At 45.7% G+C, this 22,164-nt stretch overlaps 1 protein-coding gene across 1 annotated transcript in view; it reads right to left on the bottom strand.

The window, feature by feature from the left end:
* The window catches only part of DIS3L2 (DIS3 like 3'-5' exoribonuclease 2), a 217,979-nt gene extending 196,918 nt beyond the window's left edge, over window positions 1-21,061 (bottom strand). The window contains exons 1-2 of the mRNA XM_087725075.1: window positions 20,974-21,061; window positions 5,096-5,910 (exon numbers count right to left, since the gene is read on the bottom strand). Of these exons, the coding sequence (XP_087581201.1) occupies window positions 5,096-5,813 (718 nt within the window). The 5' untranslated portion in view covers window positions 5,814-5,910; window positions 20,974-21,061. The remainder of the gene's footprint in view (window positions 1-5,095; window positions 5,911-20,973) is intronic.
* Window positions 21,062-22,164: the final 1,103 nt, after the last annotated feature.

Genomic DNA, 22,164 nt, shown 5'->3' with positions numbered 1-22,164 from the left:
ACGTCATCAACAGGGTGACAACAGCGCGGAGACAGAAGCACGCTGTAAGCCCTAAATCTAAAATTAACCCCTAAACCTAAACCTAACCCCCCTAAACCTAACCCTAAACCTAACCCTTAACCTAACCCTAACCCTTAACCTAACCCTAAACCTAACCCTTACCTTAAGTTGAATCGGCTTGCTTTCAAAACGCTATTTAAAGTGCCCTTCTTTCTCCGCACTGGCTGTTGTCGCCCTGTTGATGACGTCAGCGACGCGGTTTAATCGGGTGCGGTTTAGTCGGGCGCGGTTTTGACGGGTCACGCTCCTCCGTAGGCGAGCGGGGGTGGGCTGGGGGGGGCAGATGGGATGGATGCCTCCTGCACTTTGCTCCGCGCCCCGCGTTGGCCAGCAGTGTTGCAGGAGGCCATCCAGGCCAGGGGTGGCTTTTCATTATTATTTTTTTACTACCGGTTCTGTGGGCGTGGTTTATTTTGTGGGCGTGGCTTGGCAAATTTATGTTTCGGATTGGGAAATAAAATATGCTGTAAAACTTTAAAGAAAGAAAAAGGCCAAAGAAAGCAGCAACCTGAGCTGAATGCAAGAGAGCTGGAAGGTCAGAAGAGTGTGTGGTTTTGTTTGCTGCCTATGAGCTCCGTGCGGGGAGGGGGCAGCAGCCGAGGGAGCAAGCCAGCAATCTGTCGGCTGCCAAGCACCCTGCTCATGAGTAAACCTGCTCATGAGTAAACTGCAGATTAGAGGCAGCCGGCAGATCCTGGCATGCTCGCTTGGCTGCTCGCTGCTCCCTCCCCCCCCCTCCCCGGAGCTCACAGGCAGCAAACGAAACTTCCGCCTCCTCCCTCCGTGCATCAAGGAGGCGGGGAGGCTCGATCCCACTTAGGAGGTGGTGGTTGCGAAGCCTCGGGGTCCCCTGAGCAGCCCATGCTACTGATCTGTGTGTAGGCACTAGGAGGCAGTTGTGTGGACGCACATGGCGAAGACGAGGCAGGGCGAGCATCAGAGCGAGCCGGTTCAGGGGCGTGGCCAGCCAGCCATCACTACCGCCTCAGCGACCCACGTCCAATTACCACTACAGATTCTCCCGAACCGGAAGCAAACCACCTCTGATCCAGGCTGAAAACGGGGCGTGCGGGGACCATATGTGGCCCCACGCCCTGTTTTGGCTGCCAGAGGCACCGCGGACCGTTCCTTTGCTATTTCCAGTCCGGCCCATGGCTTCCTCTTCTCTACTACTCCCTTTTATTGGTATCAATGGGTCAGATTTAAGCACCCTGCGGGATAGATATGGCCCATAGGCCATCAGTTTGACACCCCTGCTATAGGGCATTGCGTGCCAAAACAACGAGACCCATGATGGCGAACCGAGGGCAAGCATGACAGCGGTGTCACACAGAGCCCTCTCTATGGGCACCTGCGCTGTCGTCAGCTGCTCTTCTGGTTTCGGTCAAGCATGCGCTCCAGCCAGCTGGTCTTTGCGGAGCACCAGAAAACGGCCAAAAAACCAGGCCATTTTTCAGGCCATTTCCCGGTGCTCCAGCACCCGCAAAGACCAGTTGGCTGGTGCGCATGCGCGCCGGAAACCAGAAGAGCAGCTGGCGACAGCGCACGTACCCACAGAGAGGGCTTAAAACGACCCCAAAATTGGCCTAAGAATGGCCCGAAAAACAGCCCCCAAAATGACAAAACCGGGCAAAAAAATAGGCATGCTGGTTTTCAGGTTCCCGGTGCTCCTGTCCGTGTGAAGAGCAGCTGGCCAGCGCACATGCGTGTGCCAGAAACCCAGCGCTCCGGCGCGCATACCTGTGTGTTGCCAGTTTGGTACTCAGTCCCAAAAAGATTCGCCCTCACTGGACTAGACACAGCGGTAGTTTGTTCCTTTGTGCCATCACTCTGCTGAGCACCTGATTCTCCCAGCACCCTCTAATGTCTACGTGTATTTACCCACGTAGTAGGGCTGTATTACTATTATCCTTCTCATCTTCTCTACTACTCCCTTTTATTGGTATCATTATGATTATGATGATGATGATGATTACTCTGTTGCTTTGCATGTACACCGAGAGCTTCTTCACTGGGAACAAATTCCACGTGTGCCCAATCACCCTTGGCCAATGAATATTCCATTCTACTATGGGTAGTCCTCGACTTACGACCACCCAACGTTTCTGTTGCTAAGTGAAAAGTTAAGTGAGTTTGCCCCCATTTTTCCGCCTTTCTTGCCAGTGAATCACTGCGGTTGTTAAATTAGTCAAACGGCCATTAAGCGAATCTTGCTTTCCTCATTGCCTTGGCTGGTCGGACCGTCGCAAAAGGGGGAATCACGTCGCCCCGGGACAGGGCAACCGTCATAAATATGAGTATGTTGCCAAGGGTCCGAATTGAGATCACCCGACCCTGGAGATGCTACAAATGGTCGTAAGTGTGAAAACGGTTCCTAAGTCACTTTTTTCAGGGCCGTGGTAACTTTGAATGGTCACTAAAGGAACGGTCGTAAGTCGAGAACCACCCGTATTCGATTTCCTATCTGGGAAGCATTGGAGACATGAAAGCAAGCTACACCCTCGTCCATCTCACACCCAGATTAATCTGTCATTAATCAATTGACTAAAAGTCTCCAAAACATAAAATTACCCCACCTACGTCAAGGTGGATGTGTAAACTCCACACTCCTCCACACATTTCAGCCGACTGTGGACTCCGAGGAGGAGCAAAAGTCGTGAACGGAGGAGGCTGCTCTGACACCCATAATGGAGCCTGTCCATTTCCGATTCCAATCTTCAGTCAAGGACTACTGGGACATACCAACGGGCAGCAAACCCCTCTCTCCCTTCTAGCACTGATGAGGTTACTTTGTTGGGTTATGAAATGTCTACAAGAAAACAACCGAGTTCAGACAGCACAAAGGACCCCACAATTTCATCCTCTCCCTTCGAACACTGATGAGGTTACCCAGTTGGGCAATGAAACGTCTGCAAGAAAACCACCAAGCTCAGAGAACACCAAGGACCTCATAGTCCTTCCTCCTCCTCCTCCTCCTCCTCCTCCTCCTCCTCCTCCTCCTCCTCCTCCTCCTCCTCCTCCTCCTCTTCCTCCTCCTCCTCCTCCTCCTCCTCTCTCTTGGAACACTGATGAGGTTACCCAGTTGGGCAATGAAACGTCTGCAAGAAAACAACTAAGCTCAGAGAACACCAAGGACCTCATAGTCCTTCCTCCTCCTCCTCCTCCTCCTCCTCCTCCTCCTCCTCCTCCTCCTCCTCCTCCTCCTCCTCCTCCTCCTCCTCCTCCTCCTCCTCCTCCTCCTCCTCCTCCTCTCTCTTGGAACACTGATGAGGTTACCCAGTTGGGCAATGAAACGTCTGCAAGAAAACCACCAAGCTCAGAGAACACCAAGGATCCCCTAGTCCTTCCTCTTCCTCCTTCTCCTCTTCCTCCTTCTCTCTTGGAACACTGATGAGGTTACCTAGTGGGGCAATGAAACGTCTCCAAGAAAACCACCAAGCTTAGGGAGCCCCAAAGTTCAACCACAGTTCAACTCTAAGCTTCCAATTGATCGCCACGATATAAAAAAGACGTTGAGACTCTAGAGAGCGTCCAGAGAAGAGCATCAAAGACGACACCGGAGGTTAAAACCTATGAAGAACAGTTGCAAGAAGGACAAGATTGACACGATAGCCGCCTTCCAATATCTCAGGGGCTGCCCCAAAGAAGAGGGGAGCGTCCACCTATTCTCCAAAGCACCAGAAGGCAGGACAAGAAGCCACGGATGGAAACTAATCCAGGAGAGAAGCAACTAAGGGAAATTTCCCGACCGTTAGAACAATGAATCAGTGGAACAACCTGCCTCCAGAAATTGCGAATGCTCCGAGACTGGAAGGTTTTAAGAAGAGGGCAACAATTTGTCTGAAATGCTGTAGGGCCATGAGTCTGAACCTATGGCACGCGTGCCTGAAGTGGCACGCACAGCCGTGTCGCCTGGCACACGCAGCATCGGCTGCTCCACTTCCAGGCTTCCAGAGCGCATGCACAGGCAACAATCAGCTGCCCTTTGTGCATGCGCCAGTGCCAGAAACCGGAAGACGAACATGCATGCACGCTGGCTAGCTGATTGGTGCATTCCCATGCACAGCAGTAACCGGGAGCACATTTTTCAGCCCGTGCATTTTTCAGCCCCCTGGGCAACTCCTCTCCATGGTTGCACCCCAGATGAGCGCACACGTGAAGTGCCCCCTTTACAGCACTTGGTGCCAGAAAGCTTCGCCATCACTGTTCTAGGGGCTTGAGAAGGCGGTTGGACTAGAAGACCTCCCAAGCCCCTTCCCACTCTGCCCTTGTCCTTCTCTTACATTGCCTCTTCTATTAGATGCCTCTCACTCCACCAAGAGTCGCCAAGGCCCTCGGCAACCCTCAAGCAACCGCGAGGTGCACTCACACACGCCGACAGCGCTGGGCCTCCAACTCGGCTCTTGAAAGCCACGGCTCCTCGCCCCAGAACACTAATCTTGACAGCCATCTGAGATAACTGTCAGAGCTGGCAGCAGATTCGGACAGTGAGGAGGATGGGGAGGAACATGGAGGGGCTGGGGAAGGCTCGGACGAGGGCTCTGCGTCGGAGGCAGAGACGGGGCCGAGGCCGTCTGGAAGTGAGCAGGTGCCTGCGGAGCTAGACTGCAGTGAGGCAGAGGAACAGCTGGAGCCTGTCCCCAGTGTGCGCATGCACGGGGCTGCCAGAAGAAAAGAACAACTCAGAAATCAGGGTAGACATGGGACATAAAAAGAGGAGCAAAAGGGGAGTGGGCTTTTGCAGGAAACAATTCGTTTGTTCGTTCGTTTCGGGAGTGTGAAGATCTGTCCGTGAATCCCAGAGACTCTGTGCCCAGCCTTTCCTTGCACAGCACCTCATTTGGACAATATTTCCATGGCCGCTTTCCAAGCTAGATAAGGTCTGTGGTCATCAATACGCCTTTGAAAGACTGTTTGCCAGGCCTTTGCTGAATGTGAAGGAAAGGAATTCACATTCGCGTTTAATAAAAGGGTCCAGGACTCTGCCTCGTGCTTTTTGGGGAAGCCTAGGTCAGAATAGATACCATCAACTCACCGTACATCTGCCGAGGCGATAAGAAGCCGGCGTTCGCCGAAGGAGACAGCTCCACGCTCAGGGGTCCTGCGGCTGGACAGACGCTGGTTCCATCCAGGGGAGTGGAAGGGCTACCGCCCCCCTTCTTCCGCCAGTGCTCCTCTTGGCTCCTCTCGCCAGAGGTGAAGGCCTTCGGCTGCGAGACCACCAGTCTGGACAAGCCCTCCTGCCCGCCCGGGATAGGCCTCGTTTTCAAGAAGCCCAGCGGGACTCCGGGACGATGAGAAGGGCCCTCTTCTTCCACGGCTGCTTCTTTCTCCTCCTCCTCCTCTTCCTCCTCACTCTTCCCGCCATCAGGATCGCCTGGGTGGGGCGGCTGCCTGTTGAGCGGGCTGTCCTCTTTGCTGCTCCTCAGGCCCTCGAAGCTCCGGAGGTCCGGCTGGATGGATTGCAAGGAGCCTGCCGGCGGAGCCCTGCCTGGCTTCATCCCGTTCTTCGCCGGCGCTTCTCTGGCGGGACCCCTTTTCGGCGGTGGCGGCGGCGGCTCCACTACGGGGTCCGGATCTTGCAAGAGGCCCTCTTCCAGCTGCAGCTTCTGCGCGATGTGGTTGAGGTAGGAACGGAAGCGGCCGCTGTGGTGCTTCTGCACGAGCCGGGCGTAAGCGTTCTTGTACGGCTTGCTGGGCCCTTCTCTCCCGGCGTGGCCCGCAGGGCTGTTGACGCACCCGTGTGGCTCCATTTCCCCCAAACGCTACCGGCTGAAAAGGCGGACAAATATCTCCAATATCTCAGGGTTTGCCACAAAGAAGAGGGAGTCAAACTATTCTCCAAAGCACCTGAGGGCAGAACAAGAAGCAATGGGTGGAAACTAATCAAGGAGAGAAGCAACTTAGAACTGTGGAGAAATTTCCTGACAGTCAGAACAATTAACCAGTGGAACAGCTTGCCACAAGAAGTTTTGAATGCTCCAACACTGGAAGTCTTTAAGAAGATGTTGGACAGCCATTTGTCTGAAGTGGTGTAGGGTGTCCTGCCTAAGCAGGGGGTTGGACTAGAAGACCTCCAAGGTCCCTTCCAACTCTGCTATTCTATTCTATTCTAAATATAAAGGTACACCAGGACAGTAGAGGTAGCCCTTCGACTTAGGACCACAAAGGAGCCCCAAAATCTATGTTACTAAACGAACCGTTTGCCCCGTTTTACGAACCTTGGCGGCCACAATGGTTAAGCAAACCACAGCGGCTGTTCATTTAGCCAGCTGGTGGTTAAGTGAACCTGCTTTTCCCCACATGGTGAAGGTCATAGAATAGAATATATCTTTATTACAGTCAAAGACCAGCAACAGACATAGCTTTTTACAATATATGTTTTTTTTTAAAGTATTGGCATTAAAAGTGGATAGTAACATCCCTGTTAAGAAAATACACGTTCTCAAACTGTTCGTAAAGGATGCGAGTAAATATTAACGATCCAGAAATCGTTAAGAGATTCCTCCAAATGATTGGTACAAGATGACAGCTGTAATTCTGTCCCCGTGACATGGCAGCCACATGGTAGGCGGGTTTGAGTGCCAGAGGAGGAAGCCTGCCTAAAAGTGGCCTCCCCTCCCTGGGATTCTCTCTAGTAAGGGGGAGGATATATGCTGACCTACGAACTCTGAATAGCTCACAGTGCAATAAAACATGTCACATGATCTGGCTGCGACATCGGTCACCCAGGTTGACGACGACGGTCGTAAAAGGGGATCCCATGCAGCAGTGGTGGGTTTCAAAAATTTTTCGAACCTACTCTGTGGGTGTGGCCTCCTTTGTGGGAGTGGCTTGCCGGCCATGTGTTTTCTTTCTTTCTTTCTTTCTTTCTTTCTTTCTTTCTTTCTTTCTTTCTTTCTCTCTCTCTCTCTCTCTTCCTCCCTTTTGTCTCTCTGTCCCTTTTTCTTTTTTTTTCTTTCATCTCTCTGTCACTTTTTCTTTCTTTCTTTTATTTATTTCTTTCTTCCTTTTTTTTCCCTCTTTCTCTTTCTCTCTCTGTGTGAGTCTGTCTGTCTGTCTGTCTGTCTGTGTCAGTGGTGGGTTTCAAAAATTTGACGAACCGGTTCTACCGAACTGGTGCAAACTGGTAGGAACCCACCTCTGCCATGCAGGGGTGGGCTTCTAAAATTTTAGCAAGGGTTTTTTTTCTTGCTTGGTTGCTGGGTGGGTGTGGCCATGGTGGGCGTGGCCTAGTTGGGTTCCTGCACCAGGGCGTTGGGGGTGTTTTCGCCCCACCCCAGGCTCCGGAGGTGTTTGTTGAGCCTCCGGGAGGGTAAAAACAGCCTCCCGGGGTACCGGAGGCTGGAAAGGGGCGCATTTCCAGCCTTCCGGAACCTACGGGAGGCCTGTTTTTTCCCCTCCCGAGCTTCCTGTACTTACCTGGCATCCCAAACGGGCCGCGTGGAGACTCTTGGGGTGGGGGGGGAATGGGGGGGGTGTCCAGCCAGGGGTGGGATTTGCGGGTTCGCCGAACTGGGCAGATCCTTAATTAGATGATCGCCCGAACCCGCAGCAGCCCACCTCCTGATCAATGACCCCGGGACCTTGCCTCCGTCATAAAATAGATGCCACATACTTGCCACAGGTCTGAATTTTGATCCCGTGACCCTGGGGATGCCGTGACGGTCATGAAGTGTGTGTGTGTGGGGGGGGGAAACGGCCGTGGCACTTTTCTCAGGATGGTTGCGATGCTGACCCCGTCATAAAGATGAACCCGTTGCCAAGCCTCCGAATCTGGGTCACGTGACTACAGGGTCTCTGCGATGTTGTAAGTGTGAAAACCAGCCATTACGTCCCTTTTTCCCCAGCACCGTTGTAACTTTCAACAGTCCCGAAATGATCTGTTGTAAGTCGAGGACTGCCTGTATATAAATTGGACTCTAGCCTTCAGATTAGCAATTATAGGTAGTCCTCAACTTACGACCGCAATGGAGTCGCAAATTTCCGTTGCTGAGGAAGACAGTTGTGAGGTGAGTTTTGCTCCCTTTTACGACTCTGTTGCCTCAGTTGTTAAGTGAATCACTGCAGTTAGTAACGTGGTGTGAAGAGAATCTGGCTTCCGCCATTGACTTTGTTTGTCACAAGGTCGCAAAAGGGATCACGTGAACACTGTGACTGTCATAAGCACAGGTAGTCCTCAACTTATGACCACAATTCAGGCCAAAATATATGTTGCTAAGTGAGAAATTTGTTGAGAGTTTTGCCCCTTTTTATTACATTTCTTGCCATGTTTATTAAGCGAATCTCTGCATTTCTTAAAACGAGTCACACGGTTGTTAAGTGAATCTGGCTTCCCCATTGACTTTGCTGGTCAGAAGGTCGCAAAAGGGGATCACATGACCCCAGAACAGTGCAACCATCGTACGCATGAATCAATTGACAAGCGATTTTGAGGGGATGCTGCAACGGTCGTAAGTGTGAAAAACTGACCACGAGTCACTTTTTTCAGTGCCATTGTAACTTCCAACAGTCACTAAGCGAACTGTTGTAACTCAAGAACTACCCGTACTTCCATTTTTTTTCCCTATAAGATTTGCTATAGAATAAAAAATACAGGATGAATGGAGAGGAATAATCTAAGACTGGGACAATTTTAAAACGTGTGGAGGACACCAGGTGGGAGAAAGGTTGACGTTCCGGAGTTGGCAGCAGATTCGGAGAGTGAGGAGGTTGGGGAGGAAGATGGGCCAGTCTTGGAGTCTGGGGAAGGCTCGGATGAGGGCTCTGTGTCGGAGGCAGAGAGGGGGCCAGGGCCGTATGCCAGTTATCAGCCGCCTTCGGAGTCAGACATCAGTGGGGCAGAAGAACAGCTGGAGCCTGTTCCCAGTGTGTGCATGCGCAGAGCTGCCAGACGAAGGGAACAGCTAAAGAACAGGGGAGTAAGGCCACAGGTGGACAATGAATGGCCTCTCCCAGAGGAAGTAAAAGAGGAGCAACAGGGGAGTGGAGTTTGCAGGAGACAATCATTTCACTTAATTAGTTCATGACTCTCCGAGGCTCCTTGCCAAGTTTTGCAGAGCTCGGCCTGGCAGCTCTCCAAGCCAGATGAGGTCTGTGACTGTAAATCCTCCCTTGAAAGACTTTGCTGGATGTGAAGGAGCAGAATTCAGTCAACTAATAAAGGGGTTTTTTTGTCGGGACAAAGAGTTTGCTTCATGCTCTCGGGAAGCCTCGGTCAGAACAGCTTCCATTCTTAACAAACAAAAGTATTCATATTAATAGGAATAAAATAAGTTCAAATTGACAAGAGTTTGCCGAGGGCAGGACAACCTGTGAGCTTTCGTACTTCGTCGGCTTTTATTTGAATGACTGGCGAGTATTTTTACTTTCATCTCTCTGTAATGAGAGAGGAGTCATCTCAGTTTCTCTTTGTTATTATAGACTTGAAGCCAGTCTCAGAAATATTATGCTGATGTCATCAGATAACAAAAGCCTTATTATCCATACTGTAGCAAAAAACTGATCTCTGGTCTACGCGAGTCAAATTGTCACTTATATATTTCATCAACCTTTGGTATTGTATGCTCAGACTGTCGGAGAAAGGTTGAAGTTTTGGAATTGGCGGCAGACTCGGACAGTGAATTGAATTGAATTTATTGCATTTATATGCCGCCCTATTCCCGGAGGGACTCGGGGCGGCTCACAAATCAGGTAGGCTCACAAATCAGCGAGGAGGTTGGGGAGGAAGATGGGCCAGTCCTGGAGTCTGGGGAAGGCTCGGACGAGGGCTCTGTGTCGGAGGCAGAGAGGGGGCCAGGGCCGGAGGTCTTGACCCTTTGCCACAAAGATGTCTGCAACACAACCACCTGAGACTTTCCCTTGTAGACTAACCCAGTCAAGGCACAAGACGGTTTTAGCATCACCAACCCGGTGCCTCATTTGCTGCCAATCGTTTTCAGAATCCAAATAGAATGCGGTCACTTATCCATAAAGCCAAACGCAGCACAGCAGGCCACTCCCATTGAGGTCATCCATTCCAACCCATATTTCAAGCTTCTTTGGCCAGCCCAGAAAGAGAAGCTTTAGTCTACATTCTGGGAATGAGACAAGGACAATAAAAGCCCCCTTACAACTTAGCAGCTGCGCCACCCATCAGAGGCCGGCCATGTCAATATTCTGCCAGCGATTAAAATTATCCTGCCTGGGTGAGAATTGATGCTGTGCTTGATTGCCACTTTGTCTGGACATCGTAAAAATGTCACTACGATTGGAGGTGAATACAAAGGCATTAGTTTGAATTAGGGAGGTTTTGGTGAAGGTGCCCAGCTGTGGTCATTTTATCCTGTATGTTACTTTTGTGTCCTTCGAACGGGACAATACACACATTTTTCTACGCAACGTAACATGGGCTACATCATGTCCTGGCTTAAAGTGGTACACACAACTTTTGGGGGGAACAAGAACCAATTTGGTCTATTGATGATGGCCTCAGATTAGGAGCAGGAGACGGGGAGTTCTAGTCTCGCTTTACCCATTAAAGCCGTCTGGGTGACTTTGGGCGAAACACCAGGAGACAGTCTAAGGCAGGAGTTCTAGTTCTGTCTTAGGCATGAAAGCCACATTGGTGACTTTGGGCCAATTACCAGGAGACGGGGAGTTCTAGTCCCGCCTTAGACATGAAAGCCACATTGGTGACTTTGGGCCAATCACCAGGAGACGGGGAGTTCTAGTCCTACCTTAGGCATGAAAGCTGACTGGGTGACTTTGGGCCAATCACCAGGAGATGGTGAGTTGTAGTCCTGCCTTAGACATGAAAGCCAGCTGGATGACTTTGGGCCAATCACCAGGAGATGGAGAGTTCTAGTCTTGCTTTACCCATTAAAGCCAGCTGGGTGACTTTGGGCCAATCACCAGGAGACTATGAGTTCTAATCCCGCCTTAGCCATGAAAGCTGGCTGGGTGACTTTGGGCCTGTCCCTGTCTCTTAGCCCAACCCACCTCACTGGATCATTGTTGGTAAAAAAGAAAAGAAAAGAGGAGGAGGATGGCGTATAAGATATGTTTCCTGCCTTGAGTTACTTGTAATAATAATAAACATATAACATAGTTTTTTGCAGTTCCGCTGGTGTGGGAAACTACCCCATAATTGGCTGGGTGAAATTAGCTGGGATCAATAGGATAGGATAGAATATCTGGATCAATTCTATCTGGATCAAAAAGATCCCAGTGAACATTTGCCAAAAAGCCATATGGAAAGAACAGTCCTGAGAAAGCTTTTAGATAAGGAAGCCGAATTCATTTCGGGTGTCTATGTGAATAGCAATACACAGATACACACAGAGATGAGAGGCCTCTATTATCTGAGATATAAACACACAGAATTAGCCTTGCATCCTCTTGCCGCCTCGTGTAACAAATCAGTCATTCCCATATGCCTAATGTAGCTCTCTGTACAATTCCATACCTCCTCATTTCCCCCTATCAAAGAGTACCTTTTGTCCCTCCTCCCTGCCCTTTCTGCCAGAATGTGTAATCAAGAAGTGATTTGTAACATACTGTGAGATCCTTTGTATTAAACTGCTGACTAGCTTTCTTTGAACTTTCCTAATAAAAAGTGTTCTGGTTTAGCCAGAAACCACCATTTTTCACCCAGTCTGCAGTGTGTGCGTGTCTCATTGCCAAAGCAGCCTAGGAATTAGAATTCGTGAAGTGGTCCATCGGATTGTGAGAATGCTTGTATTCCCAATGCAAGCTCACTCTCGCAAGTGGTGACCTCCGACGTGATCCATTTCACAACGCCAGGAATCAGTCGAGAGGTGCGACGCAGGGAGGCCCGGACAGGTCGGACGGACTCATCGCGTGCCCAACACCCCCATCTCTTACCCAGGCCAATCCGTAAGTATGGGGACAGATTTATCTAAAGAACAGGTGGTTCGCCTTAAGAAAGAGCAGATCGCTCACCTTAAGGAAATTAGACAAATAGTTGGAGCTCACAACATTATATTAAAGGATAACGGAGACACATTCACGCTTTCCAAAAAGCAGGCAGATGAATTAGCATCTTTAAACCCCACTGCCCCTCCCAAGTATGAGGAAATAACAACAAAGGCTATAGGGGGAGAGAAAAGGGAAAGCAAAGAGGAGATTTTAAAGCAAACTCCTCAAGAAGATGAAAAAGTAACAACAGAAATTGCAGAGGAAATTAAGGAAACAGAGATCAAACAACAAGTTCCTCAGGAAGAAAAATCTAATATTTATCCAGTTTTAAAAAGTACTGAGTACTCACTCGGTCCCCTCACTGCAGGAATGCAAAAAAAGAGAAGTGGGGAAGACGTGAAACTGGAGGACCTGAAATTAATGGCTGCTTTTCCTGTTGATTTTACAGGACAAAATCCTGTGTTCACTCCCTTGCCATCTAGTGTTTTAAAAGATTTGTCTCCATATGTGCAAGGTTTATTGCAGAGTTTGTCTGAAAATTATGTTTTATTGCCAAATGAATGGTACTCAGCAGCAAAAATACTTTCCACTTGGCAGATCATCACGGAATGTTTAAAAACTCATGAACAAGCCGTGATGGGGGGACCAGACACCCCCCTGCTATATTTGAAAACCTCTTTGCTAAATTCACACTCTCACTCTGAATCCAAGGCTTTCTTTTCCCTTGTATGTATGCCTTTGAAGCTTCTCAACGTTACGCTTCTGTCTGTTTCACAATCGGGAGATTAATTTTGGGGCATTCGGCTAGCCCCACGCAAAAGGCTGTCTTTTATTTTCCTTCTCATTTCAATCTCTTGGCAAGTGAATCTGCCTGGCTCTTCCTATTTCTTCCGGTGATTCCGGCTACCTTTCTTCCATTACCCCCCACGATGTCCCTCTTACAATGTCTCTCCTAGTCTTTCCTCATCTGATTTCATGTCTCAAGGAGTCCTTTCTTACTGACTCATCTAATTTTTCTTCTGATTGCTTTAAGCACATTCTTCTGCCTGAGCACCTGAAACTTTTTCACAGATGTTTCATTTCTCAGAAACCTGCACTCTTTGCAGCTCTAATTACAAAAGCCCGTGTCAGATCTGAATTGGAATGGAAAAAAAAAATGTTTTTGTGCATGCATGAATGTGTGCCTAAGTTTTTGTGCACCCTCAAGGTAATTGTAGATAAGATATTTTCAATCCAAAAGACAGGGATTTTAAAGTGTTCAATTTTGTAACAAATTTGTTGACTTTCTGGCCACCATCAGATGAAAATTGTTGCAGCTGTAATAGTTGTCTTTTAAAAGAAAAGTAAGAAATTTAGTAAGTAATGAGGTAAAGCCTGACTGAATGGGAAGACCTAGGTAATTGGACTTGATTACTTTGATGTAATGTCTGTTAAAAAGATTCTTAGGTGTCTATCCCAGGTTCTGTGATTAAGGCACGTATCCGACCGGTTATTTTAAAATTGCATGTTAATTTGTGGGGGAGAGATTTGTTGTCTCAGTTTGGGGCAACCCTAACTTTGGAGTAAGGTAGAGAAAGAGTGAAAAAATAAAGTGAATAGAGGTAAAGAGAAAGAGGAGAATTGAATTAAATTGATGTTTGAAGTTTGTAAATGGGTTTTGGCTTGAAGCCGTGAGGGTGAGAAGAGTAGTTAAGATTTAAACTGCTCTCTGAAATTCCTTGCTGTTTGAAGAATGCATGACAAAGGATTTTGCATGTGAAGTTATTTACACAAGCAGTTTGATTGCAGTGTTAGTATGTTAAATGGTAAAAGTTGGTATGCACGTACCTTGATTTCTTTCAAATAAAGAAACAGTAAGTTGCAAAGATTGTTTAATGGTATGTGTGTATGTTTGCGTGTTATCATTTCCAAGCTTGTTGAGAGAAGGCAAAGTGAGAACAAAGGAGAGTTTGTGAGAGGTTAGCCCAGCCATTCCCCCCCCCTTTTTCCCCCTGAGCCTTTCCTTGAAAGGAAACAGGAGAAGGGGGGAGAGAAAGAAGTGTGTGTGTAACTGCTTTCAGACCTAGAGGGAGAGAGACAGTAAGAAAATAGAGCTCATTGGCTTACGTATAGCTTTTTGAATTGATGGTAATGAATGTTTTGTATTAAGAATAAATGAAATGGACCCCTTAATGAAGCTTACGCTAAAAAATGATACTCCTAATATCATTCCTCAAAATTATGCTTTAACAGTTATTGATTTAAAAGATGCCTTCTTCTCAATACCTTTACATAAAAAGGACAGAGTATTAATTGCATTTACAATTCCTGTACTAAATTATAGTGAGCCAACAGTAAGGTATCAGTGGAAAGTTTTACCCCAGGGAATGCTAAATAGCCCAACGCTTTGTATAAAAGAGATCATACAAGATTTTAATGATAAAGGATTTAAAATTGCTTCAGAAAAAATTCAAACTATGCCACCATATTTATATTTGGGACATAGAATCATGACATCTCATGCCTCACCAGTAATTCCAAAACTACCTGAGATGGATAAATGTAGTTTGGTGCAGTTACAACAATATTTGGGTTCAATTAACTGGGCACGTCCCTACATGGGATTAACTACGAGTCAATTACAACCCTTATTTGCATTGCTGGCAGGAGGAAAGGAGCCTGCTGCTATACTAACCATAGGGGACAAAGAAAAAGAGTGTATTCAGGTGATTGAGGCAGCCCTTAGCAAAGAAATGGGTGGACAGGATGGTTTCACACGTTCCTATCTCAGCTGCTATTTTCAATACCAAAAACTTGCCCACAGGGTGTTTGTTGCAAACACAACAGAAAAAAGTGTTAGTGATTGAATGGATACACTTAGCAAATAGCCCGGGGAGAACAGTTTCAACAAAACCTCTATTGTTATCCCAGATAATTATAAAGCTAAGAGAGAGAGCTCGAACTGTACTGGGAACCTTGGTGGGAAAAATATTTTCAAATATCAGACGCACTTCAATTGGCCTTAAGTGACTATTTAGGGACAATTAAATACCACTATCCCACAGATTATAGGTTTTTGTTACTGAATCTACAACATTTACAATTGACTTCCTTACAAAGTAAACTGCCAATTAAAAATGCAGTTACAGTTTTTGCTGACGGAACTAAGAACAGGGGTGCATGTGTGTATCAAATTTCAGGACAATGGGTGACTTACCACACGCACCCTCAGAGTTCAGCACAGCGTTCTGAGTTGGCTGCATCCATATTAGCATTTGAGAAATTAAAAGATCAAACATTTAATTTAATTGTGGATTCATTGTATGTTTACCAAGTGATTAATAATTTGTTTGATGCCTATCTTTCACCAGCCCTAGATAAGCAATTGTTAGATATGTTTTTACAGTTATAGCAATTAATTGTGGATAGAAAATTTCAATATTTTGTGGCTCATATTAGGAGTCACCAGTCACTTCCTGGAATGCTAACAGAGGGAAATGATTATGCAGACAAAGCCGCTAGGGAAAGTTTTGTTGGATTTGCAACTCCATGGGAAAGCCATGAGTATTTTCATCAAAATGCAAAAGCCTTAGTGAAGATGTTTGGAATTTCAAAAACTGAGGCTGTAGCGATTATCCAGCAGTGCTCAACCTGTAGCAGGCAAGGTAACGCAATTCCTATGGGAGTTAACCCCCGAGGAATTAAACGTTGTGAGATATGGCAAATGGACCATTCTCTTACACCCTGGAAATATATTCATGTCACAGTGGATACCTTTTCAGGTTTTATTTTTGCAAGCCCACAGCGAGGGGAAACAACCAAACAAGTGATCAACCATTGTATGCGCTCTTTTTCAGTCTTAGGAAGCCCCCTGGAGATTAAAACAGATAATGGACCCGCATACAGTAGCGCTGCATTCGCTACCTTTTGTGATCAATGGAAAATTGTCCATAAATTTGGCATCCCATACAATTCCCAAGGACAAGGAATTGTAGAAAGAGCAAATTTAACACTAAAAATGATGCTTGACAAACAGCAAGGCCCCTTTAAGATAGGGCTGCCTGAAATCCAAAACCGTTTAAGCAAAGCCTTATACACCCAGAATTTTTTAAATCTTACAGGCTCACCCATAGCTTCCACAGCGGGGGGAAGACATTTTCAGCATAGCGTAGTTTCTCCCCGCCCTCTTGTTTATTACAGACAATTGCCAGACCCTCAGTGGAAGGGCCCAGTGGAGCTCGTTACCTGGGGACGTGGATACGCTGCTGTACAACTCCCGGACAGAGTGCTGTGGGTTCCTGGAAGATGCATACGACCGTTTCATGAAAGACCGGTAAAAACAGATGATAAAAAGGATCCCGAAGCAAGCCTATCCCTTTTGTTTCAAGCAACAGACGACTAAAGTTTCTATTGCGACCAATGTGCTGGTTCTGCCCGTGCCCCTGCGAAGCCTGTTGCTGCTCCCACTGTTATTCCTGTGAGCTGTGCATTGACTGCAGGATCCCGTGTGACATTGTGATAATTGAACAGTATCTTGAGGAAAATTTTTCCTATACCAATCCTTCCCACAGTGAACTCCATATTACACCCACAGTACAACAAACTATTGACAATCCCTTTTCTAACGATTATCACCAAAGATCTCTTGACCCCTCTTTTGATATCTAGTGCTAAAAATGAAAATCCATCCGGAACAGGTCATTGGCCGGTCATATGTTCCCAGAGTACGTCAGCCCCGATGCCCATTTTTCAGAGGACCTTCGCCTGGACAGGAAATGGGATTTTGGGATTTTTGGGCTCCTCCAATGTCTTGTAAGCATTTTCTGTTGCACCTTTTGCTAATGATGTTGGGGATGGGAATTGTGCTTTTAATTGTATGGGGGGCATGTGAATATGAACGCAAAAATAAGAAGGGAATAGTGGAGGATATTCAAGAAATTCCTTTCACACACAACCACTCAAAAAGAGCGATCATTCCATACTCCAATGGGGAAAACTGCAATTCTCAAGGGATATGCATCTACCCTCACAATACATACGGAGAAGCCAATACACAAGTTACCTTAACTTGCTATTTGAAAAATCCAGCTGCAGCGTGTTTAATTACATGGCAATTTTTGCCTGCAAAATTCAAAAAGGCAATCCAAAATGTGAGAGGTATTTCACACCCGAAAGAGAACGGCTGTTTATCACACATTAAAGTTAAAATTACAGAGAATTCTATAGGTTGGTATCAATGCACACAATACCAAAAAGGGTTACCTAATAAAATAATAAAAACAGAAGTAACCTCAAGAGCAAGTATAAAATTTCCCCCAGTTAGTGAGTGGTTCTTAACACTATTGAGTTATCAACAAGAGATGGGAGGAGACAGCTCTCACCACCTTACAACAAGAGAGATAAAAGAGGACATTTGCACAGCCTGTTTACAAAAAACCAAACAAGGCAAAACTATTTCCATGACCTTAATATATTATACTATGAAACCTGAATGCAATGGAACCTTAATACCACCATGCACACATAATAATACACAATACAATCAATGCTATACACCAAATGGGATACAATGTTATGAACCAAAAGCGGTAGGACCTATAACAAGTAGCATCTATGTTTATGGCTATAAAGGAGGATCTAGTTTAAAACATCAATTTCTTACAGCACAAAGATTATCAGGGTACATAGCCCATAATGTTTCAAAGGGAATGGCACCCATTACTGTTTGTTTTGATACATGTTTAGCAATTGATATAGGGCAAGGAACAGGATCCGCGGGGGTAACCTGTGGAGGACAGTCGTGGGAACAATCATATATCCAAAACCATAGATATTTATTCACTCGCTTGACACTTTCAGCACATGGAGGCTATACCCAACCGAGTGTATATTGGTATACAAGTGGCTATGGACCTAACAATTTCGATCTTTCTATTACTCCAGTCACTACTGATTGTCAATCCCATCACTGCACACCACTCTGCCTTTCTGCACAGGTAGCAGGTACTTTAGGCACCCGATACTATCATTATGGTATTGGTATAGATAAAGCAGGAAAGGATCCTTATGGATACATCATTGTAAAAACTGAAGCAACAAAATTGACAAATCAACCTGTAAAGTTTTTTTGGAGTTATGAGCAGGAGATTGCTAAACTTAACGATCTACCTACACCTCCAAAAGCAAAAAATATGTTTATTAATTTGGCTCAAGAAGTTGCTACAGAACTTATGTTAAAAAATTGTTTTGTATGTGGAGGAACCACTATGGGAGATCGCTGGCCATGGCATGTACAAGAAGCAAACTATACTGAAATAGCACAATGGAAAGGGAACTTCACCTTTAATAACAACTTCAATGAAACCTGGCAAGTTACCTCTCATATAATAGGTCACATATGTTATACCAGAAATAAAAATAATCAGACTAAAAGAAATAAACCTATGGGATTTTTAAAATGTTCTAATGAGTGGAAAAATAACACTTGGGTTTCACAAACTAATATGACCAAACCTGAAAACTCATTGCTGGAAGTAACTAAGTTACGAGGACTTTCAGACCCTGAAAATGATACTATTGTGTGGAATTCACCTGATGGGTTATATTGGATATGTGGTAATTTTGCCTATAATATGTTACCCACGGGTTGGTATGGGTCATGTATCTTAGGGGCGATTCAGCCTTCATTCTTCCTAATGCCTATAGAGAAAAAACAAAAACTGGGAGTCCCTGTATATGATACTCTTGAAAGACGTAAACGTACAATAGATCTTGCTAAAGGGATAAAAATAGGTAACTGGAAGGATGATGAGTGGCCCCGAGAGAATTATTGCATATTATGATCCTGCGACATGGGCACAAGACGGATCATGGGGATATAGAACGCCCATATACATGATAAATCGCATTATTAGATTACAAGCTGTATTAGAAATAATTACAAATGAAACTGCATTGGCATTAACTAAGCTTGCAAAAGAAAGTGTATTGTCAAGAACTTATATTATGCAAAATCGCTTAGCCTTAGACTATTTGCTTGCTGCTGAAGGCGGAGTGTGTGGTAAATTTAATCTTAGTAATTGTTGTATACAAATTGATGATTCTGGAATTGTGATAGAAAAAATAACTCGAACTATGATACAAACTGCACATGTTCCTGTACAAACTTGGAAAGGCATATTGGACACTGACGGTTGGCTTGGAGGTATTTTTAACAATTGGAAGCAAGGTTTATTTTTTATTGGGATGATATTTTTGGGATTAACTATGTTGCCATGCATAATACCATTATTGAGATCCACTATGCAGAGTATTGCGGACGCGACTATCCAGAAGCATCACGCATTATTAATAAGTGTCAACACATCAGAATTAATAATCCCTGGATACCCAATGGAAGGGGGATTTGTGAGAAAGAAACAACCCATGGCAATTGCTTCCATTTAAAAAATAAAAAAGGAGGAGATGTGGGAAACTACCCCATAATTGGCTGGGTGAAATTAGCTGGGATCAATAGGATAGGATAGAATATCTGGATCAATTCTATCTGGATCAAAAAGATCCCAGTGAACATTTGCCAAAAAGCCATATGGAAAGAACAGTCCTGAGAAAGCTTTTAGATAAGGAAGCCGAATTCATTTCGGGTGTCTATGTGAATAGCAATACACAGATACACACAGAGATGAGAGGCCTCTATTATCTGAGATATAAACACACAGAATTAGCCTTGCATCCTCTTGCCGCCTCGTGTAACAAATCAGTCATTCCCATATGCCTAATGTAGCTCTCTGTACAATTCCATACCTCCTCATTTCCCCCTATCAAAGAGTACCTTTTGTCCCTCCTCCCTGCCCTTTCTGCCAGAATGTGTAATCAAGAAGTGATTTGTAACATACTGTGAGATCCTTTGTATTAAACTGCTGACTAGCTTTCTTTGAACTTTCCTAATAAAAAGTGTTCTGGTTTAGCCAGAAACCACCATTTTTCACCCAGTCTGCAGTGTGTGCGTGTCTCATTGCCAAAGCAGCCTAGGAATTAGAATTCGTGAAGTGGTCCATCGGATTGTGAGAATGCTTGTATTCCCAATGAAAGCTCACTCTCACACGCTGGTGTTATTGCAGGAAGCTGCAATTTGTTGATGTATCTGGTAAAATTCTTGGACATGGTGCCAAGTGCCTCAATGACAATGGGTACCACTTTTACATGCTTCATCCATAGCCGTGTAGTTTCGATGGCCAGGTCGCGATACTTCATGATTTTTTCTAGTTCTTTTTCTTAGACTCTGGCATCTCCAGGAACAGCGATATCAATAAACTGTACACTTCGGCCCTCTACAACCATGATATCTGGCAGCATTAATTATTATTGTTATTATTATTATATTTACTTTATTCATTAAACATGAAGCTCAGCCAACTGAACATTCAAAAATGCATTACAAATACCATTGACTGGTGCTAATGGTTGATACGGTTTGCTGCCAGCGTCCTAGGTATTATTATTATTATTCATCTTTATTCATTAAACATGAAACTGGCCTCCCCTCAACCCCAGTCAGCTCTCACCCAACCCCAGTCAGCTTACCACCTGGCCCATGCCCCAGGGAACGCCACCCCCTGAGCTGCCCTGGACTGTGGCTTGCCTGGAGACCCTGTGCAACTCCCCCCCTCCCCAATTTTGCTCATTGCAATTCACTGGGGAAGGTGCCCTTTTCCACATCCCATTATTACTACATTATTATTGCAGGGGGGCGTTGAAGAGGAGGGAAATTTGGAGGGAGGGGGACGAGGGGAGGGGCAATAATTCATATGGGATTTGCAAGGAAGCCTATGTGAGGGTCTTCCCCACCCCCCATATAGCATCGCCTGGCAGCCTGGCAGGGCTTCCCTATGGGGAAAGGGAAACGAGGGCAGGCAGCCCTCCCCGGGGGGGAGAGAAAGAAGGGAGAAATGGAAGGAGAATCCCCCGCCAAGTTGCAGCCCCCCCAATGGGGGAAGGGGAGCCCCCTTAACTCACCTGCCCAAATTCCGCACTGGCCTCGGCATCGGCTTCAGCTTCCCCACTTCCGGCTGGCCTCTCCTTCCGGGTCACGCAGACGGCCTTCTACGGATTGCGACGAGGCCTTCCGAGCGGAGAGCCAAGGAGTCGGTGGGCCGGGATTGCCGCCGAAGGCGCATGCGCGCGGCTGTCGCCAGAGTTTTTCGGTGGCCTCCTTGTTTGTGGGGGCCCCGAAAGAGCTTTTTGTACGCAGAGGAATTAAAAACCAGAGCTTCGTGCCTATATAAAAAAAAAGTTTCGTGCATACATAAATAAAAATTGCGGGGGTGTTGGGAGGTGTTTGTATATACATACGCATACACATATACATACATGTATACATATATACAAATACATATATACACATACATACATATATACACATACATATATGCACATACACATACATATATACACACATACATATACACACATACATATATACACATACATACATCTATATACATATACGCATATACATACATATATACACACATACATATATACACATACATATATACACACATACACATACATATATACACATAGATACATATATACACATACACATACATATATACACATACATCTATATACATACATATACGCATATACATACATATATACACACATACATATATACACATACATATATGCACATACACATACATATATACACATAGATACATATATACACATACACATACATATATACACATACATCTATATACATACATATACGCATATACATACATATAGCAATAGCAATAGCAGTAGACTTATATACCGCTTCATAGGCCTTTCAGGCCTCTCTAAGCGGTTTACAGAGAGTCAGCATATTGCCCCCAACAATCTGGGTCCTCATTTTACCCACCTCGGAAGGATGGAAGGCTGAGTCAACCCTGAGCCGGTGAGATTTGAACCGCTGACCTGCTGATCTAGCAGTAGCCTGCAGTGCTGCTTTTAACCACTGCGCCACCTTGGCTATTCATATACATATATACACACATACATATATACATACATACATATATACACATACATATATACACATACATCTATATACATACATATACGCATATACATACATGTATACACATACTTATATACACACATACATATATACACATACATATATACACATACACATACATATATACACATACATAT

Source organism: Thamnophis sirtalis, unplaced genomic scaffold (assembly GCF_051295495.1).
Source record: "Thamnophis sirtalis isolate CommonGarterSnake01/CBP01778 unplaced genomic scaffold, rThaSir2_p1.2 scaffold_11, whole genome shotgun sequence".
NCBI lineage: Eukaryota > Metazoa > Chordata > Lepidosauria > Squamata > Natricidae > Thamnophis > Thamnophis sirtalis.
Note: the sequence above shows the minus strand (reverse complement) of the source record. Positions and strands in the feature narration are given on the sequence as shown.